Source organism: Amia ocellicauda, chromosome 7 (assembly GCF_036373705.1).
Source record: "Amia ocellicauda isolate fAmiCal2 chromosome 7, fAmiCal2.hap1, whole genome shotgun sequence".
Classification (NCBI taxonomy): domain Eukaryota; kingdom Metazoa; phylum Chordata; class Actinopteri; order Amiiformes; family Amiidae; genus Amia; species Amia ocellicauda.
In genome coordinates, this window is record NC_089856.1 from 26980649 (window position 1) to 26996949 (window position 16301).

At 39.2% G+C, this 16301-nt stretch overlaps 1 protein-coding gene across 1 annotated transcript; it reads right to left on the minus strand.

Moving 5' to 3' along the window:
* Positions 1-835: 835 nt before the first annotated feature.
* On the minus strand, positions 836-12865 carry samd7 (sterile alpha motif domain containing 7). The gene is made up of 10 exons (XM_066708946.1): positions 12553-12865; positions 8682-8768; positions 7137-7275; positions 6053-6176; positions 4929-5053; positions 4709-4787; positions 3523-4211; positions 3053-3174; positions 2817-2927; positions 836-2143 (listed from the first exon to the last, which is right to left on the minus strand). The coding sequence occupies exons 3-10, from the start codon at positions 7237-7239 to the stop codon at positions 1904-1906; spliced, it is 1593 nt and encodes a 530-aa protein (XP_066565043.1). The 5' UTR covers positions 7240-7275; positions 8682-8768; positions 12553-12865; the 3' UTR covers positions 836-1903.
* Between the last annotated feature and the right edge of the window lie 3436 nt (positions 12866-16301).

The following is a 16301-nucleotide window of genomic DNA, read 5'->3' on the forward strand; positions in this document are numbered from 1 at the left end:
CATTTATGTGGAATCCCTATTTTGCTTTTGATGTCATTTGATACTAACCAAAACTTACAATCCAATATGAGGCCTCTGAACGTCATCCGGGTAGTATTGTATTCCACTGTCAGGCTTTTGTTTTTTCTTCTACCCTGGCTTTGATGATTCATAGCCATAGATTTTATACATACCTTCAAATAGTGAACGAGAAGCTTAAAAATCTGTCTTCATTGTAGTATTTGCTGTTCTATGCAAATATAGCTTTGGATAAATGCATCTGTTAAATTACTTAAAAGTCATTTGTTATTTCTTTAAATAAAATCTATTTGTAGTTATTACTTTTGTAGGACTGCAGCTGATTAAAGTATTTCACTGCAAATGCAAGAAAACATTTGGCAAAATCTATGTAACATTTCCGATTTGACAATCCTGTAAGTTTTAAGCAACAACCGTGAGACAACCGATGGGTATAATAGCTGTTTTGAGCCACCTTAAATGTGCAATCCAATAACTTTGTCCCTTAAATGTGCCAGTATTATAATATGATGATGAAAGGTCACTGACCAACACACTTTCACACTAGTTTATAATGAAGCATTATTTTTACTTAACTGAGTGTGCTTGCGGTTTACGTTCAGACACTGCTCTGGGACTACTCTTGTCTTAGCTCTCCAGAAATAATAACACTACGAATTATCTATTTTCAACGTTTAAAACAATCTGTCAATGCATGATAAATTGAAAGGAGCAAAGAGAATACCCCCAGATTCATAATGCTATTTGTGTTATGATCACAAGAATAGTCAAGAATAACAAGAACAGCATGCTGGAAAGGAAAAAATGGAAAAGTCCATAAAATTGAATGTATTTATTGTAACAAACATTAGCAAAACCATATATTACAAAAATACAATACTTTCATTTGGGTATTTGAACAGTTCCTATACAATACAAACATTTTTGTTTTCTCTCAAGAATACATACAACCAGCAACTTTCATTTAATAATGGAGATGTATAAATATTAAGTAATGCACCACGAACAAAAACAACAATGAAAATAGTGATGGCTCCAGTTTTCTCTTAAATAACTGTTTTCCATGAAATAGTCCTTCACCTTCAAGGCTAATTGAGGACATTTGTTCCAGTGCATACATAGATTCAGATATGGAACTGTCTCTTTACTTGTGAACAGGTTGGTTTCTTTAACACAAGCTAACATGCTGTCCAAGAAAAAGGAATCTTGTTATGTATTGTAATCTCCTAAAGGCAAGGGTGAAAATACCCCCAGTTAAGGCTGGGAGAGCAGAGATCCTCTTTGGTCAGAAAAACAAAAAAAAGACAGTCCGATTTTTAAGTGGATTCTAGACACTTGCTAGTTACAAATACAAGTTCAGCTTGGAAATCTTCTTGGCCCAATGATTCCAGAATGCTTTGACAAAGAATGTGTTTTTAAAATTGCCTCTATAATTACTATGCGGCATGAAACACTTGTAAGATTTATAGTATTGCTTATTTAGAAGCAATTGCTTCTCACTTATTTAGTATTTTATTTTTTAATTAAAAAAGATTACTATCCCTCCTACCAATCAGAGCAAACATCAGTATTTAATTCATGTAGGTAAGTGGGTTAAATATATATAGAGAATTAAAAATATATATATATATATATATATTATAGTGTTATGATGTTGTCTGGTAATGTAGCAACAATATCAGTTTAGCAAGCCTTCAGTGTTCACATTCCTTTCACATTTGAATTCATAGGGGCTTAGTTAAAAACCTGACCTGTTTCACAGCATCCTGGAATGATGGTGTTGGAAATCAAGACCCATCAGACAACTCAAACAACTGAAGTTGAAGGGCATTCAAAATGAAAATGGAGAGTGAATAATTCATTTAGGGCACATATGTCCCTGATGTCAGGCTGTTGTTTCAGTGAGCGTAGGCGGGTTTTCAAGGCTTGCGTTGTGTTCGGGAGGTTTGGTGCTCTCCGTTTCCCGGGCACAGGGACTGCCTAGCAGATCCACGTTGTTGCAGTTGAGCGGGGAGTTGATGTCAGATGACTGGTCTCCGCAGGCTTTCTCTGGGGTGGCCTGCAGGGAAGTGGCAGCGAGAGGCAGGTTCATCATGTAGAACACACTGCCCAGCCTCCGCGACACCTGAATCAAGGCAAACCAGGGGATTTTAATGCATTTTACAGAGAAACAGTTAAAAACAAAAGCAGTTAACCGGCTGGCTTTGGTAAGTATCAGCTGAGGGAGCTCTGCTGAAAGGATTCCCCTTTGGAGTTTGCACGTGCGCAGTTCGCACTCCGCTGTAGCCTACATGGCAGTGTCTGGAATAAAATAATGTAAAACAATAGGGACAGTTCTGGGTTGGTGAAATATACTTTTTATGACTATAAGCTGATGGATCTTTCGGAAAAAATAGGGTGATGGGGCAATATAACATGCATAAAATGTTATTTTTTAATGATTTTTGTGACTTTTCTGATATTCTCCATTGACTTCCAGCAAAGCAACTCCAGAGTTAGCACCCCCATGACAATCTCTGATTTCTGGTAGATAGTGAATACTGCCCCCCTGTACTGTATGATAAATACAGTAATCGTGGAAGGAGAGAGGAGCAAAGACTAATGTCTCCAATAGATTGAATTCTGTGTCCCAGTGAGCCTGTTCCAGGGATGTTAACTCTCCTGGATTTTGTGTGGAGACATGGCTTGTGAGAGAAGCCTAACCTTTTGGAGAAGTGGGTTTGTGGTTCAGGAGCTTGGAGGTATAGTGATTTAAGGAGGGATCCAACCATACACACTGCACAAGCAAAAGCACATACCTGAGATCGGATTTTCAAAGCCGGCCCTAGTTTCAAACCCAAAGTGTCCAGAAGATGATCCTCTGTCAGGAGGGGTAAGGTCTCCCCATCGATGACATGATCTTTGAAAGTCTGTGGAGGTTTAAAGGCATTATCAACCTCAGGTGACTACAAGTGTGTCAGTGTGAAAATGAACCAACAACTACACAAAGTTACAATGTACATTAAAAAAAACTGAGAAAGTATGAAATACCAACCTGAGCATATTCTGAACAACCTGGGATGTTGTTGATGAAGTTGTAGACATCTTCCACTGTCCACTTCCGTATGTCTTCAACAGAGGACATCTCTTCCCCATTGAGGAAAACACTGTGAGACCCTAAGACAAACACACAAAAATAAATATTTAATATTTATAAGATAGGCAGGGGCATTTACAACATTCTGTGATCATTTCCTGAATTACTTCCTGATTGAATTATGCTGTAAATGTTATCTACCATATTGAATAACATTTGTTTTGTTGTGGATACAATAGTTTGACCATTTAAATATAAATGCAATACTTCACATTTGTCAGTAGTAATCGTACTATTAATAATAAAAGAGAAGGGAGTTTCAAAGAAAGAAATAGATAATGTTAAAGTGGGGGGTTTAAATTGTCACCAAATCTTATCCAAATCAAATCGTAGCAATTGTAATTTGTGTCTTGTGGAATTGAACTCACCAGGAGGTAACAGTCCATTTCCAGGGATAGGAAACCCATAAGGTAAGTTTGACAGGGGGTTGGCTGAAGGGTAGTATTTGTCATGGAAGGTGGAGCAGGGGTTTGGGAGGTCTTTGTCACTGGTGCTGCAGGTGGTGTTGCAGTTGGGTGTCTCTGTACAGCTCTCATGATTACTGCAGCTCTTCCTCAGCCCGGGCTCACACTCCTTATAGTTTTTCACACTTCCTGAAGACAGCTCAACGTCCATTTTAACTTGATCCGGTTTGCTTGTGGTCTCGTTCCCTGACTCCACTTTGCCCTCTGCCTCCTTCTCTTCCCCTGAAGCTCCTGGACTCTGCTCCACGTTCTTGTCTTCTGATTGGCCTTTGGGGCCCAGGGCGTTCCCATCCACACTCTTGTGATTGGTTGCCCTCCTCCCAGGTCTCCGTGCCCTTTCTCTGTGCAGCGTGCTGATTGGAGGGTAGGGGCTGGTGGACATGAGCACAGCATTGCCCTGCAGGTCCTCCAGGGTGGAGCGGTGCACAAACACATCACTTGGAAGGTGGCCCTCAGGGAGTCTTTGCCTGCCACGGAACGCCATGGCATTGGCGGGGATGCCGGGGTACATCATGGGCGCCTCCATTCCCATCAGGCCTTTCTGGTGGGCATTCTCCAGCTCCTTCTGGTGCAGGATGGCATTCATTTCCATCCTGGGAAAAAAGGGAGGAGAAAACAAAGACACAGGCATGGTTACATCTGGTAAAAGTCCATCTCATTTGCTAGGGTAAAGATCTTGCATTTTTCATTACTGCCATTCCTTCATGTATTGAAGAATGTATTAATCCCACCAGTAAGACATACAAGTAATTATTTGTATTAAATCTATTTAACATTGGCAAATAGGTTTTCCATTCCACCTTCCCAATTCTGAACTGTCAATTATTGGCTCACTTACGCTGTAAATACTTATTTCCCTCATTAACATGCAAATCAATTTATAACTTTTTTGAAATGCATTTTTCTGGATTTTTTTGTTGTTATTCTGTCTCTCACTGTTAAAATACACCTACCATTAAAATTATAGACTGATCATTTCTTTGTCAGTGGGCAAACGTACAAAATCAGCAGGGGATCAAATACTTTTTTCCGCCACTGTATATATATATATATATATATATATATATATATTCTGAACAAGAGCTGCTACCTGGCCAGATTCTGCTTATGGATCATCTCCTGTCGCCTAGCTACAGATTCCATGGGCTCAGAGGGCAGGAATCCATATCCTGTGGATGGACAAACAGACAGTAAGACCCCAGGACACTGAACACAAGGAAGACAATCTTCTACTGCCAATGTGAATAGAAACTTAAACTTCTTTGTTTCTGTTAAGCTTATTTATTTTGTATGTATTTATTTAAGCTTACCTGCTCCAGGAAAGCCTCTCCCTGGCAGGACATTGGAGTGTGGAGGGATGGGGGGGCCCAGGTGGGAGCCCATGTGTATCTGCCTGGCTTCAGAGGGCACCATTTCAGTTGGAGGCACAAGCTCCCTAAATGCCAGAAAAAAAGTGAATCAGTTTTCATGACTTTCAGTTCAGTTTTAATGACTTGAATTGAGTAACACTCTTTCCAGTATGTGTCAAGTAAAGAGTAGAGAGAACATACAAATAATATACTCAGAATAATTAAATAACCAGACTTAGAAGGCTGCCGATGTAAAAATTCAACAGATTTAATAATTCACAGGAGCTTGACTATAGGCTGCTGTTGTAACAAATCAAGGGACACATGAGCTAGAATGGGTAAACTTTTTTTTAGATAATGCACATAATTCATGAACTTATAATAACTAGGGATTAACACAAAATATACATGTGCATAATCATCCTTTCATTAACAACATGCAATTAATCATCAGTAGAGGCCATTGACAACAACCAAAAAACTATTTATTATAATAAGTTAATTAATTCCAGGATAGGAAGCAAGAATTTGTAAAACGCAAGTTATGTACCCTTATGAAACAATGCCATCAGTGATAAGAATTTTTACATAACATTACACAAAAACAACACAATTGTTTTTAATAGTTTAGTTATTAAAGTGAACCATCAGTTGTAGAGTGCTAGAGAGGTGTTGCTTTATGAGGTACAAAGTGCTAGCAGTGTACCGTGTGAGCTTCCTGCCACAGTTCTGCAGAAATACACGCTCTTGTTCTTGATTTGAACACCTGATATTTCCTCCAGGGCTTATGCTCGAATCAGACAGCCCGAATCGGGTGGAATCTGACAGGGTTTGTCACGCCTGGCTGAGGTGAGACCACTGAGTAGGGCCTAGGCGCAAAGTCTTGCAGGAACCGTGCCTGGGACGCCCATAAAAACTGACACCAGTACAATACCCTGAGAGAGGTGTGAAAGAACTCTGTAAATGATATCTGTAACCCCATTTTATAGTCATTAACAGATACTCATGATTGTAGATGTTGTCGGTCAGAGGTAAGGAGGGGGCTTTGCTAAGAAGACTCAGTGAAATGAATAGACTCTAGTTACCTCTCCATGAACCGGGGCTCAAACTGAGTAGGAATGCCTTGTAGCCTATGCTGACTGGGAGCTAGAAGCTGAGGGTTCATGGCCATCTGGCTCCGCATTATCAGCTCCTGTCTCTGTCTCAATTCTGTCAAAACAACCAGAAACACACTCGATCATTCCTCAAGCCAAACCTCCATCTGTGTTTAACCTGTTCTCCTCTGGAATAGGAAGAATTATATTACAATGAACATAGAGAGAAAACTCTTGGGTTACATTTCAAATAGTTATTTAAATGTAATAATTACATAGCTAGTATCCATAATGAATTATAATTATATTGTTCTTAGCAACCAACTTACAATTGTTACAGCATATCATATTAATTTTACATAGCCATTTATACAGCTGGGTTTTTACTAGGTAAAGTACCTTGCTCAGCAGGGGTCCCAACAACCTTCTGCTCAGGAGATCAAAGGCCTACCCACTACTGCTGTTGATAGCTTTGTATGGGTTTCTCTACAACATAACATTAGTTTATTTTGGAGGAACAGTTTTTACAGCAGCTCCATATGGACAAAAACCAACTGGAGCTACTGAACCAACTAGGTATGAAACAGACTGGAAACTACGAAGCTCATGTTTAAACCAAAAAGAGAGAGCGAGACTGGAACTGCTATTAATTAGTTCAATGTTTCAAAAATTTATAAAAATCAAACTCCCTAACCAAGTGAATTTGGAAGCAATCTGTATATCTTTAGTTAAGATTAAAAAAAAAAAAAAATGAATCCAAGTATGTGGAGCTGAGTGAGAAGTTTGAAAGTTTGTCATGTGAATTCCCAAATTTAATATACATTTATCACATTTTATAAATGTGCTTGCAAGTTTTGCCCAATCAGGTACACAGTCTCTCACACTTACCAATATAATGAGCATACAATGAGATTGCTCTTTATGCTCCTGTGTTGCAATCTACCCTAATTTAGTGGGCACGTACATGCCTACCTGCGTGGCAAAATATGTGATTTCTAGTGCACTAACTTGCATATTAATATGTCTCAGATATGCTGTGGAAACCTAGACACAGATGCCATTGCCTGACTCTTACCCCCTGCTGCCATGCCATTAACCAGGCGATACCAGTGCTTCTCATCCAGAGCTCCCTGCTCTCCCAATGCTGACATCTTTCTCAGCTGCTCTCGCGGTGTCATGACACTCAGGGTTCGTCCCGGCACACTGCAACGTCTCTGCAAAAATCATCACAACAATTTAATTGACTGCCACCTCTGCAATCCTCAGACCTGCACAGCCACAGGCCCTTCTGATAATCCTGCCAGCTGAGCTCTAAATGACTGGAAGCCCAGCAGGAGCAGGCTTCATCGTCATATTAACTCCAGTGTATTACTCCAGTAGTGTTTGTTTGCTTTTATTCTCCCATAAAGAGCATACAATTGTATAAAAGGTTTGTAAATCAGCATCTAAAAGACACATATTTATTAATATATTCATGTAATTAAATAAAATATTGCAAATTGTATACTTCAATATGACTCTGGGGGAACATATATTTATAGCTACAGCAGTTCTTGTGTGTAAGACATTATGTACAATATATTAGCATGCAGCATGAAAAAATGCTTAATTGTATATCATAGTCTGTCAGATTACAAGAATTACTGCACAGTGGTTAAAGATGTAAGGCATTTCTTCAGAGGCCTTCAAAATAAACTAAAATCTAAAAATTGCTGTTCTATTATGTTGTAATTTGTAACCTCATATTTTTAGAAGATAATCCTTCCACATGACAGGCATTTGCTTTTTTTTTTTTTTGCAAATCCATTATCCTCATGCCAAATCTTTCCTGAACCCAAATGTAATCCTATTCAATATATGTATTCTTCTCCGTGGACCCCCATGACACCTCTGACTCTTTAAATAATACAGGAATGGAAGTAAGAGAACCAATTGCTCTCTGGCTAGGATATTGTGAGATTGTATTGAGTATTTTATTTATTAAAATAATAACAACAAAAACATAACTTTATCAAATAAAAACAATCAGGGTAAGCCCACCACCTGACAGTTTTACAAAACACACTTAAAATGCCTTAAACTGACACCCTACATACATGCATACGAAACTCCTTCAGATACAAACCCACATTAGTTTTGGTTTAATTAAGTGCACAGTGCAACATAGGGAAAATATTTCTCACAGCAAGAATAACCCTCCTGCCTACCAGTTTGTCTATAACAAATGACATTTAGGTCCCATACCAAATTATGTATGTGAAAGTCCTGGCAAGGTCTCTAATAAGGCAGTCATATCCCTGTATTTAAAATAATGCCCATACATGTTTTTATATTTTTAAAAGCTATCAGATTTGATTATATCTGCACCTTCTTGCACAAACACCTAAACCAGCAACTTAATACAGACAGCAACAGACATTAAGTTAAAAGGATTATGGGGTTTGGATGAAAGTCAAATGAAATAATAAATCCAGTCTACTGCTCTTTGAAAAATTATGTTAAACTTAAAAGATTTTATTATATTTTCAATATAGATTTAGTGCTGGTGCAAAAGACGTTTTAGTTTTAACTATTAACTTTTTTTGTGGTTTCTCTCTCTTTGAATATGTCTATCACATACCTGCAGGAGCCTCGCTGTATGTTCTGACTCTCCCCCTCCAACGTTTTCACTCTCAGGTAGCTGCCCTTGTTTCGTTTTTTGTCTTTCCTGTTTCAATAATAGCCGAAAGCAGAGAGAAAGAGAGAGAGAGAGACGTTCAGTGCGAGCCTGATCGGAGCCCCAGTGACTTGTCTTTTTGGTAGCACGGTTAAAAGGCCTAAGCGGTTAAAAGGTCTCAGTCTGACAGCATCACAAGACAAGCGGAAAGTCCCAGCTCAGATTTACCACTGCACCACAGTGGAAAGTTGAGAGAGGGCGCTTTAAACTCCTTTCGAGTGTGCTCTGCAAAAGAAAGCACCACAAGGGAAGCTCACTTTACAAACAGACTTGAAAAAATTATAATAATAATAACTGAAAAACAAAACAAAACAAAAAGCAATCTTTGCTTTTACCCCAGGGGTGTAGATGGTTGGTGATCTTATCTCCTTGTTTGAGGCCTTTAGTTGCGCATGTGGTCACTATCTTAAAGTTATAACAGCTTTGTCATCAAAGTGAACTGGGATACAGCAACATCAAGATACATTTTGCACGTACATATAAACATATACACATCCTGTTAGGGTTGTACAATATGTTTATTTTGTGGTGGGGAGACATCAAGGATGTCTGTGCAGCACTCTCTTTGCTGATCACAAGCAGGATGGAGTGGTATTAGGGTCTCGGTGCCCTAGAGACAAATATAGCAATGCCACTGCCCCCCATGTCCTGAATGAATATATTCTATTTTATTTACTTTTCCCTTAAGACATTGGTAAAAAAGAGGCTTCATCCTTCAATCCACTGCATTGAATAACTAAATATTCTCCATGTCAATCAGGAGTTTTTCTTTCTTTTTTTTTAATTAGCAGCTGTTAATTAATAAATTATAATAAACCTGTATAATAAAGACTGTATTTTATGCTCCTCATATTTTTTCTTGCATCCTTATGACTGGAATTTTTGAAACAGGCCTCTATCAACTACTATAAAGGTGAAAAAGAGCTGATCATCACAAAGAGATCATGATCATATTTCTGAACTAGGGCTGGGAGGGATTACACCTAGTTCATCCAGAAGGGCAATTATCCGATTCGTCTTGCTGGCATGTTAGCAACCAACCCAGAGTTCCTTATGAAACTCATCTAATCCCTGCATTTTAATCCCGTTAGTCCAAAAGTCTGCCAGTAACATCTGTCAACCTCTATATACAGTGTTGTTACCCTCCACCCGCCCTCTCCTCCCCTTCTTCTCCTGTGATCCTATTAGCTAAATCCTGGCTATACAGCAGTTTAAAGAGATGTGTTCGAGTTAATCTCAGCCTTTAGAGTTTTACCCTCAGCAAACCCTGCCTGTAAGCAGCCCTAACAATACACTCAAGTGCTAAATCTTATCTCCCTCCATTAGTCTCCAGGACGTCCTGAAAACACCTTTGGATCAAATCTGCGCCGTAATCAGATTACTTAAGAGTGTCAAAATGTGGCGCAGACACACATCCCAGAAAATAAATAAATCAATATTATATATATATATATATATATATATATATATACACACACAAATCATTGTTTTGGAAACACCATTCCATTTTTGGTGTTTATTTCTCCTGAAACCTTCATGTATACAACCACACACACACACACACACACACACACACACACACACACACACACACACACACACACACACACACACACACACACACATATATTAATATATAAATAACAATGTTACAGTGTGGTAGTGTCCTTGTTTGGGAATGCTATAGTGACTTCATTGTTTTTTAATTTCTCTAATTCTCTTTCACATGCTAGGAAATGGAAACACACTGATACAAGATTAGAAGATACCCTGCAAAGTAGGCCTCTATAGACAAAAGAGAGAAAGAGGTGGCTCAGACCTCTCTCTGAGTGTTTGAGTAGGAGGGGGAAGCTCATCAGGTATTCATACTGAGTTTCCTGAAGATTTCACCATTAGGAAAAACCCCACAAACCCACACATCCATGCAAACAGTGAGACACAGCCTACAGACTGTTCTCACTTTTTCCAGCACTGTGGCTGCAAACTTGAAAACAATACCAAGTACCCTTAAAAAAAAAAAAAAAAAAAAAAAAATATATATATATATATATATATATATATATATATATATATATATATATGGTCTCATAATGGTCTACATGTATGTGGTCTCTGTATATCACTGATTGCTCCCCTTGACCACTTTCCTTATACTTTCTTCACTGAATCAAGATCTCCATCCATCAACCTGAAATATCAGATTTGTTAATCCTTCATTGAGTATCAATTTCAATAATAATGAATATTAATAATCATAAAGTATCAAATCAAGCACAACTACAGCTCAAAAGACACTTGATCAGTTCACAGAATAAAATATTGTATTTCTTTTTTTGTCATTGGAGGGTGATGCAATAAACGTCAGCGGTGAGACTGTATTACTTTCATATGGGTAACAATGCAGAATTCAAGCCAACCCACCAATTCCCCTCAGCAGTGGGCAGCACTGTGGAATAGTGGTCAGGGCTCTGGACTCCAGAGAGGAGGGTTGTGGGTTTAATCCCAGGTGGGGGACACTGCTGTTGTACCCTTGAGCAAGGCACTTTACCTAGATTGCTCCAGTAAATGCACAGCTGTATAAATGGGTAAAAATAATATGATATACTGTAACAATTGTAAGTCACCCTGTATAAGGGTATCTGCTAAGAAATTGAGTAATAATAACAATTCTAAGAAACAACCACAAAGTTATGTGTAACATAAAATCTGAGGTGAAACAATCCTTCAGTTTTCTGTACTTTACAAACCCATCAGGAAAAGCAACACTTGTTTAAACTTGTCAAATAGGCCTTATGGTGCAAATATTGTGCATGTGTACATCTGTATGAGTGACTCATGCAAAAACCTGGTATGACTAATTTTATTTTTCTCTGGCGTACTAGATATTGCCTGTGTTTGGTTAGTAATATTGATTTGTAAACCACCTGCCTTTTATTCAGCTCCAATTCCAACTGCGTGACACCTTGATGTATTGAAATAGAACCATGTGATATAGTTTGGGCCTGTGCTCAAGTTGTGTTTTTGTTTTTTGGACAGAAAACTACTGCAATAATCAATTATGAGAGGTGTCATCAGTGTCAACACACTTCAATTAAAACAAACAAACAAAAATTGTTACAAATGAAGTAGTTCCCCATTTTTTTAAAGCAGAATAGATTATACATTTGACACAGATGGAAGACATATAGCACTATCTCTGAGTATGTGCACAACGTTAACTTCATATAGAAAATGTACAAAAACAGGATTTTGTAAAGTTGCACCTCTCTAGAAAGCAAGCCAGCTCTTTTCAAACACCACAAATGACCTCTAGGATTGACAGGAATACTATAAAATAATCGCAAACCACAAAATCACTTAGGCCAGTGTGTAGGACATAATAAGCCAGGAAGTCAATGTTGTCTGTCAAAGCATGATAGAAAATGTTTTCCATACTGAATTGCTAGGTAGCTTTAACAACCAGTTCCTAGGAGCTTAGTTAAATAAGTATTTAAATTAAGCCTGTTTTTGCAACCCAACCAGCACCAAGCTGCCTCCATTATATGTACAGAAACATGTTTTCACATCTAGGGCTGTCAGTGAGATAGCCTGTATTTCTGAATGAAAGAACACAATGCTGCCACAAATAATTTTCAAAGAAAGGTGAAGGTTTGTGGAGCACATGGAGGAACTGATACTATCTTTACAGCAGCCAACTGAAAGAGGGGCAGAAAGCCTGACCACATCACAGAACACCAAAAGGAGGACAAGTAAAAACCAGATGGTTCACACTCACCTACTGACGAGCCTGCAGAGAGCAATGGGACCAAGTCATCTTCTAGCCAGCATGCAGAGCAACAACGCAACTCCTTCTAAAATAATAAAAATATAAAAAAACCCGCAAAAACCAAACACTTCAGTTCCCCTCAACCGCTGAGGCACTTTCGCTTCAGCGCCAAAGACACAGTGCCCTGGCAGCTTAGAGGAGAAAAAAAACAACAAAACCCCGCCTGCTCCTTCTGTGCCAGAAATGCTGCCTTAACTAAAACTGAACTTTAAATACAGATTCATTTTATCTCCATTAGTGTTCTTCATCCCCTTGGTTAAGCCCTCCCTCTTTCCTGACATCACAGCAATTTCCCCTCCAACCCCACAATGGTGAAAATGTAATTACATGAGTAGTGTCTAAGCTGGGAAGGTTAATACTCTTCCAACATTTACCCTGATAATCTCTTGTTAGCACTTAAGACAGTGTGTAAGACAACTAAATACACTGTTTCCTTTCAACAGCAGGAGGATCCAAACACTGACTGTAGCAGCTGGAATCTGACAGTTTTTTTGTTTGTTTGTTTGTTTGTTTGTTTGTTTTGCTTAAGCCTTTTTAATAGTTTTCTTCAGTAGTTTGTTGTTGTGGCGGGTTGTAGCAAGAATCAATTATCAGCTGTGTGGCTTAGAATCTTGGCCTAAGACCGTCGACTGCTAGTTTGCAAAAATCCTACTAAATGTGTTGCCGGGATCATCTTCTCAGACTTCCTAATCTGACAGTTTGTGCTTAAACGCTTACAGCTTGCAAGCAGTACCTAGAATTATTATTTTAAAAATACTGCCAGGATCAAGAGTATTAGTCTATAGTTAGGTATACAAGATTTGCATTTGGATGCTCCTGTTCTTGCTAATTAGAGACTGAACATTTGGCTGGGGAGTGCCTTTTTCAGTTTGCAAAACCAATACAGCGCTTAGACATGTCTTTCCACTGATCTAATTGCTTTAATACAAGGCTCCTGTAGACCTCGTTGAATTACCCACACATAACTGCCAATATTAAGGTGAATAATTATCTGAAAGTTAACATTTTAAAACTCCTAAATAACTCCAGTTGGAATACTATGGAAAACAAGTTTGAGTTTCCAAAATGGAAAAAGTGTTTGCTGCGAATATTTATTTTTACTCTGAAATGTGGTTTTCCCAATGGAATACATTTTGCCTTGTGTTATTTTGCTCTTGCTGTAACCATTGCACAGTGTAGCTTAATAAACAAAAATAATAATGCTAACACAGAAACTTCTATTTATAATACACAGTAAGCAGCAATCAAAGCAAATATGTTCTGTGTAGCAGGTGTTCAGATTTCAAATATGTATTTCTCCTTCTGTGCATGCATTTAAGTAAAGCTAAATACAAAAGCAGGTCAGGTGAAACAAGGTATTTGGTCTGTCTGCATTTCATATAAACCATGCAACAGACACATAAAAAAAGGTTATTAATATACACCGATCAGTCATAACATTGTGAGCACCTGCCTAATATTGTGTAGGTCTCCCTTTTGCCACCAAAACAGCACTGACCCATCGAGGCATGGACTCCACTAGACCTCTGAAGGTGTGCTGTGGTATCTGGCACCAAGACGTTAGCAGCAGATCCTTTAAGTCCTGTAAATTGTGAGGTGGGGCATCCATGGATCGGACTTGTTTGTCCAGCACATCCCACAGATGCTTGATTGGATTGAGATCTGGGGAATTTGGAGGCCAAGTCAACACCCTGAACTCGTGATTCATCAGACCAAGCCACCTTCATCCATTGCTCCGTGGTCCAGTTCTGATGCTCACGTGCCCATTGTAGGCGCTTTCAGCAGTGGACAGGGGTCAGCATGGTCACCCTGACTGGTCTACGGCTATGCAGCTACATATGCAACAAACTGCGATGCACTGTGTGTTCTGACACCTTTCTATCAGAGCCAGCATAAACTTTTTCAGCAATTTGAGCTACAGTAGCTCGTCTGTTGGATCGGACCACACGGGCCAGCCTTCGTTCCCCACGTTCATCAATGAGCCTTGGCTGCCCATGACCCTGTCGCCGGTTCACCGCTTTTCCTTCCTTGGACCACTTTTGATAGGTACTGACCACTGCAGACCGGGAACACCCCACAAGAGCTGCAGTTTTGGAGACGCTCTGACCCAGTCGTCTAGCCATCACAATTTGGCCCTTGTCAAAGTCGCTCAGATCCTTACACTTGCCCATTTTTCCTGCTCCTAACACATCGACTTTGAGGACAAAATATCCACTTGCTGCCAAGTATATCCCAACCACTGACAGGTGCCATGATAACGAGATTATCAGTGTTATTCACTTCACCTGTCAGTGGTCATAATGTTATGGCTGATCGGTTTATATAAATCCCCTTTACTGCAAACTACAAAATGCATTTATACAACAACATATAAGACACTCCTTACATTTGGTTAATGCATTAGCACAAAGGTATATATCATATGAGATGCAATTAGCTTTAAAATCATAACTTTGATTAATATGTAGTATCCTGAATACATTCATTCTGAAACTTGCTAGGTAGTATTTGAAATTTAGGGGGCAGCAGTGAGTTACAAACCGTCCAGCTCGACAAGGGCAAATCCGCAGCAGCCTGCAGCCACTGTCAGCATTTTTGCATTCTGTCGACCAAGCAACGAAGTACTTGTCGCCTAATCCTGGTTCATGTTTTCTGGGTGGGTCTAAATCTACGCTTAAGGTTCCTACAAATGAGACAACTATAATTCACAGGCCGACATGTAGGCCATCCGATGTCCTGCACCGTCTACAGTTTTGTTGCATATTTTAAAAAGAGTGCGTCTGTCAGGACAGGATCTAATTAGCCTGCGCATGTGTCAGTCCCCTGTAAGGTTCACTTTTTTAATTTCTGGACATTATTAATATTACTACCGTCCAGGCGAGCCACTTTCTCCCTCCACTAATGGACGCACCCCGATATTACTAATTAGTTTGTGGGTTTGAGTGTTTATTGTTATCGTGCATATCCAAGTTCGTGCCCAACTGTCAAGGCATTAGCTGCAAGCAATACCCTCAACACGTCCAGGTGTTGTTAAATGACAAATAACGTGTCAAATGACGTGGCGCATTAGCAACCAGCCCACGTTGCCTTCAAACCAGATAACCACAATAGAAACCTGATAAGGACGACTAACATTTGCATTACATACATAACTGCAGTTTGAAAACATACACCTTTCTGGCACTTTGGCAATTAGGAATGCAATGAGGGAGCAAGTTTAATTTTATTTGAGCAATCCAGACCTGGCATGCAAGTATAAATCATAAAACATAGGCAACTGAACTGAAATTGAAACCATGCACGCTAGGTCTTTTCTATTTCTCGGCTGTCGCACAGAGACAATTCAGATGAGCGATGGGGCTGCAAAAAAAAAAAAAAAAAAAAAAAAAACACACACACACACACACACACACAAACCCCAGTGGATTAAGCGAGCTTTGTTGTCCGTTTTAAACAGATCCTTGCTGGGTCCTAATGTCCCAACAAGCACATAATTAGGCGCCTTGTTCAATATGCGTGATCCGGTGTCGAAGACTTAAAATGCAAGATCTGTTCTTGTGCATCCAGTTTTTACACCCATGTTTAACGGTGTACTAAATTACAACACTTACTACCATGGCTTTCTGGAGGACAGTGCGTGACATGCCCACTGAAGTTGATTTAAAAGCAGGCCTGCTTAATTTTGAGACAGGTTTCCA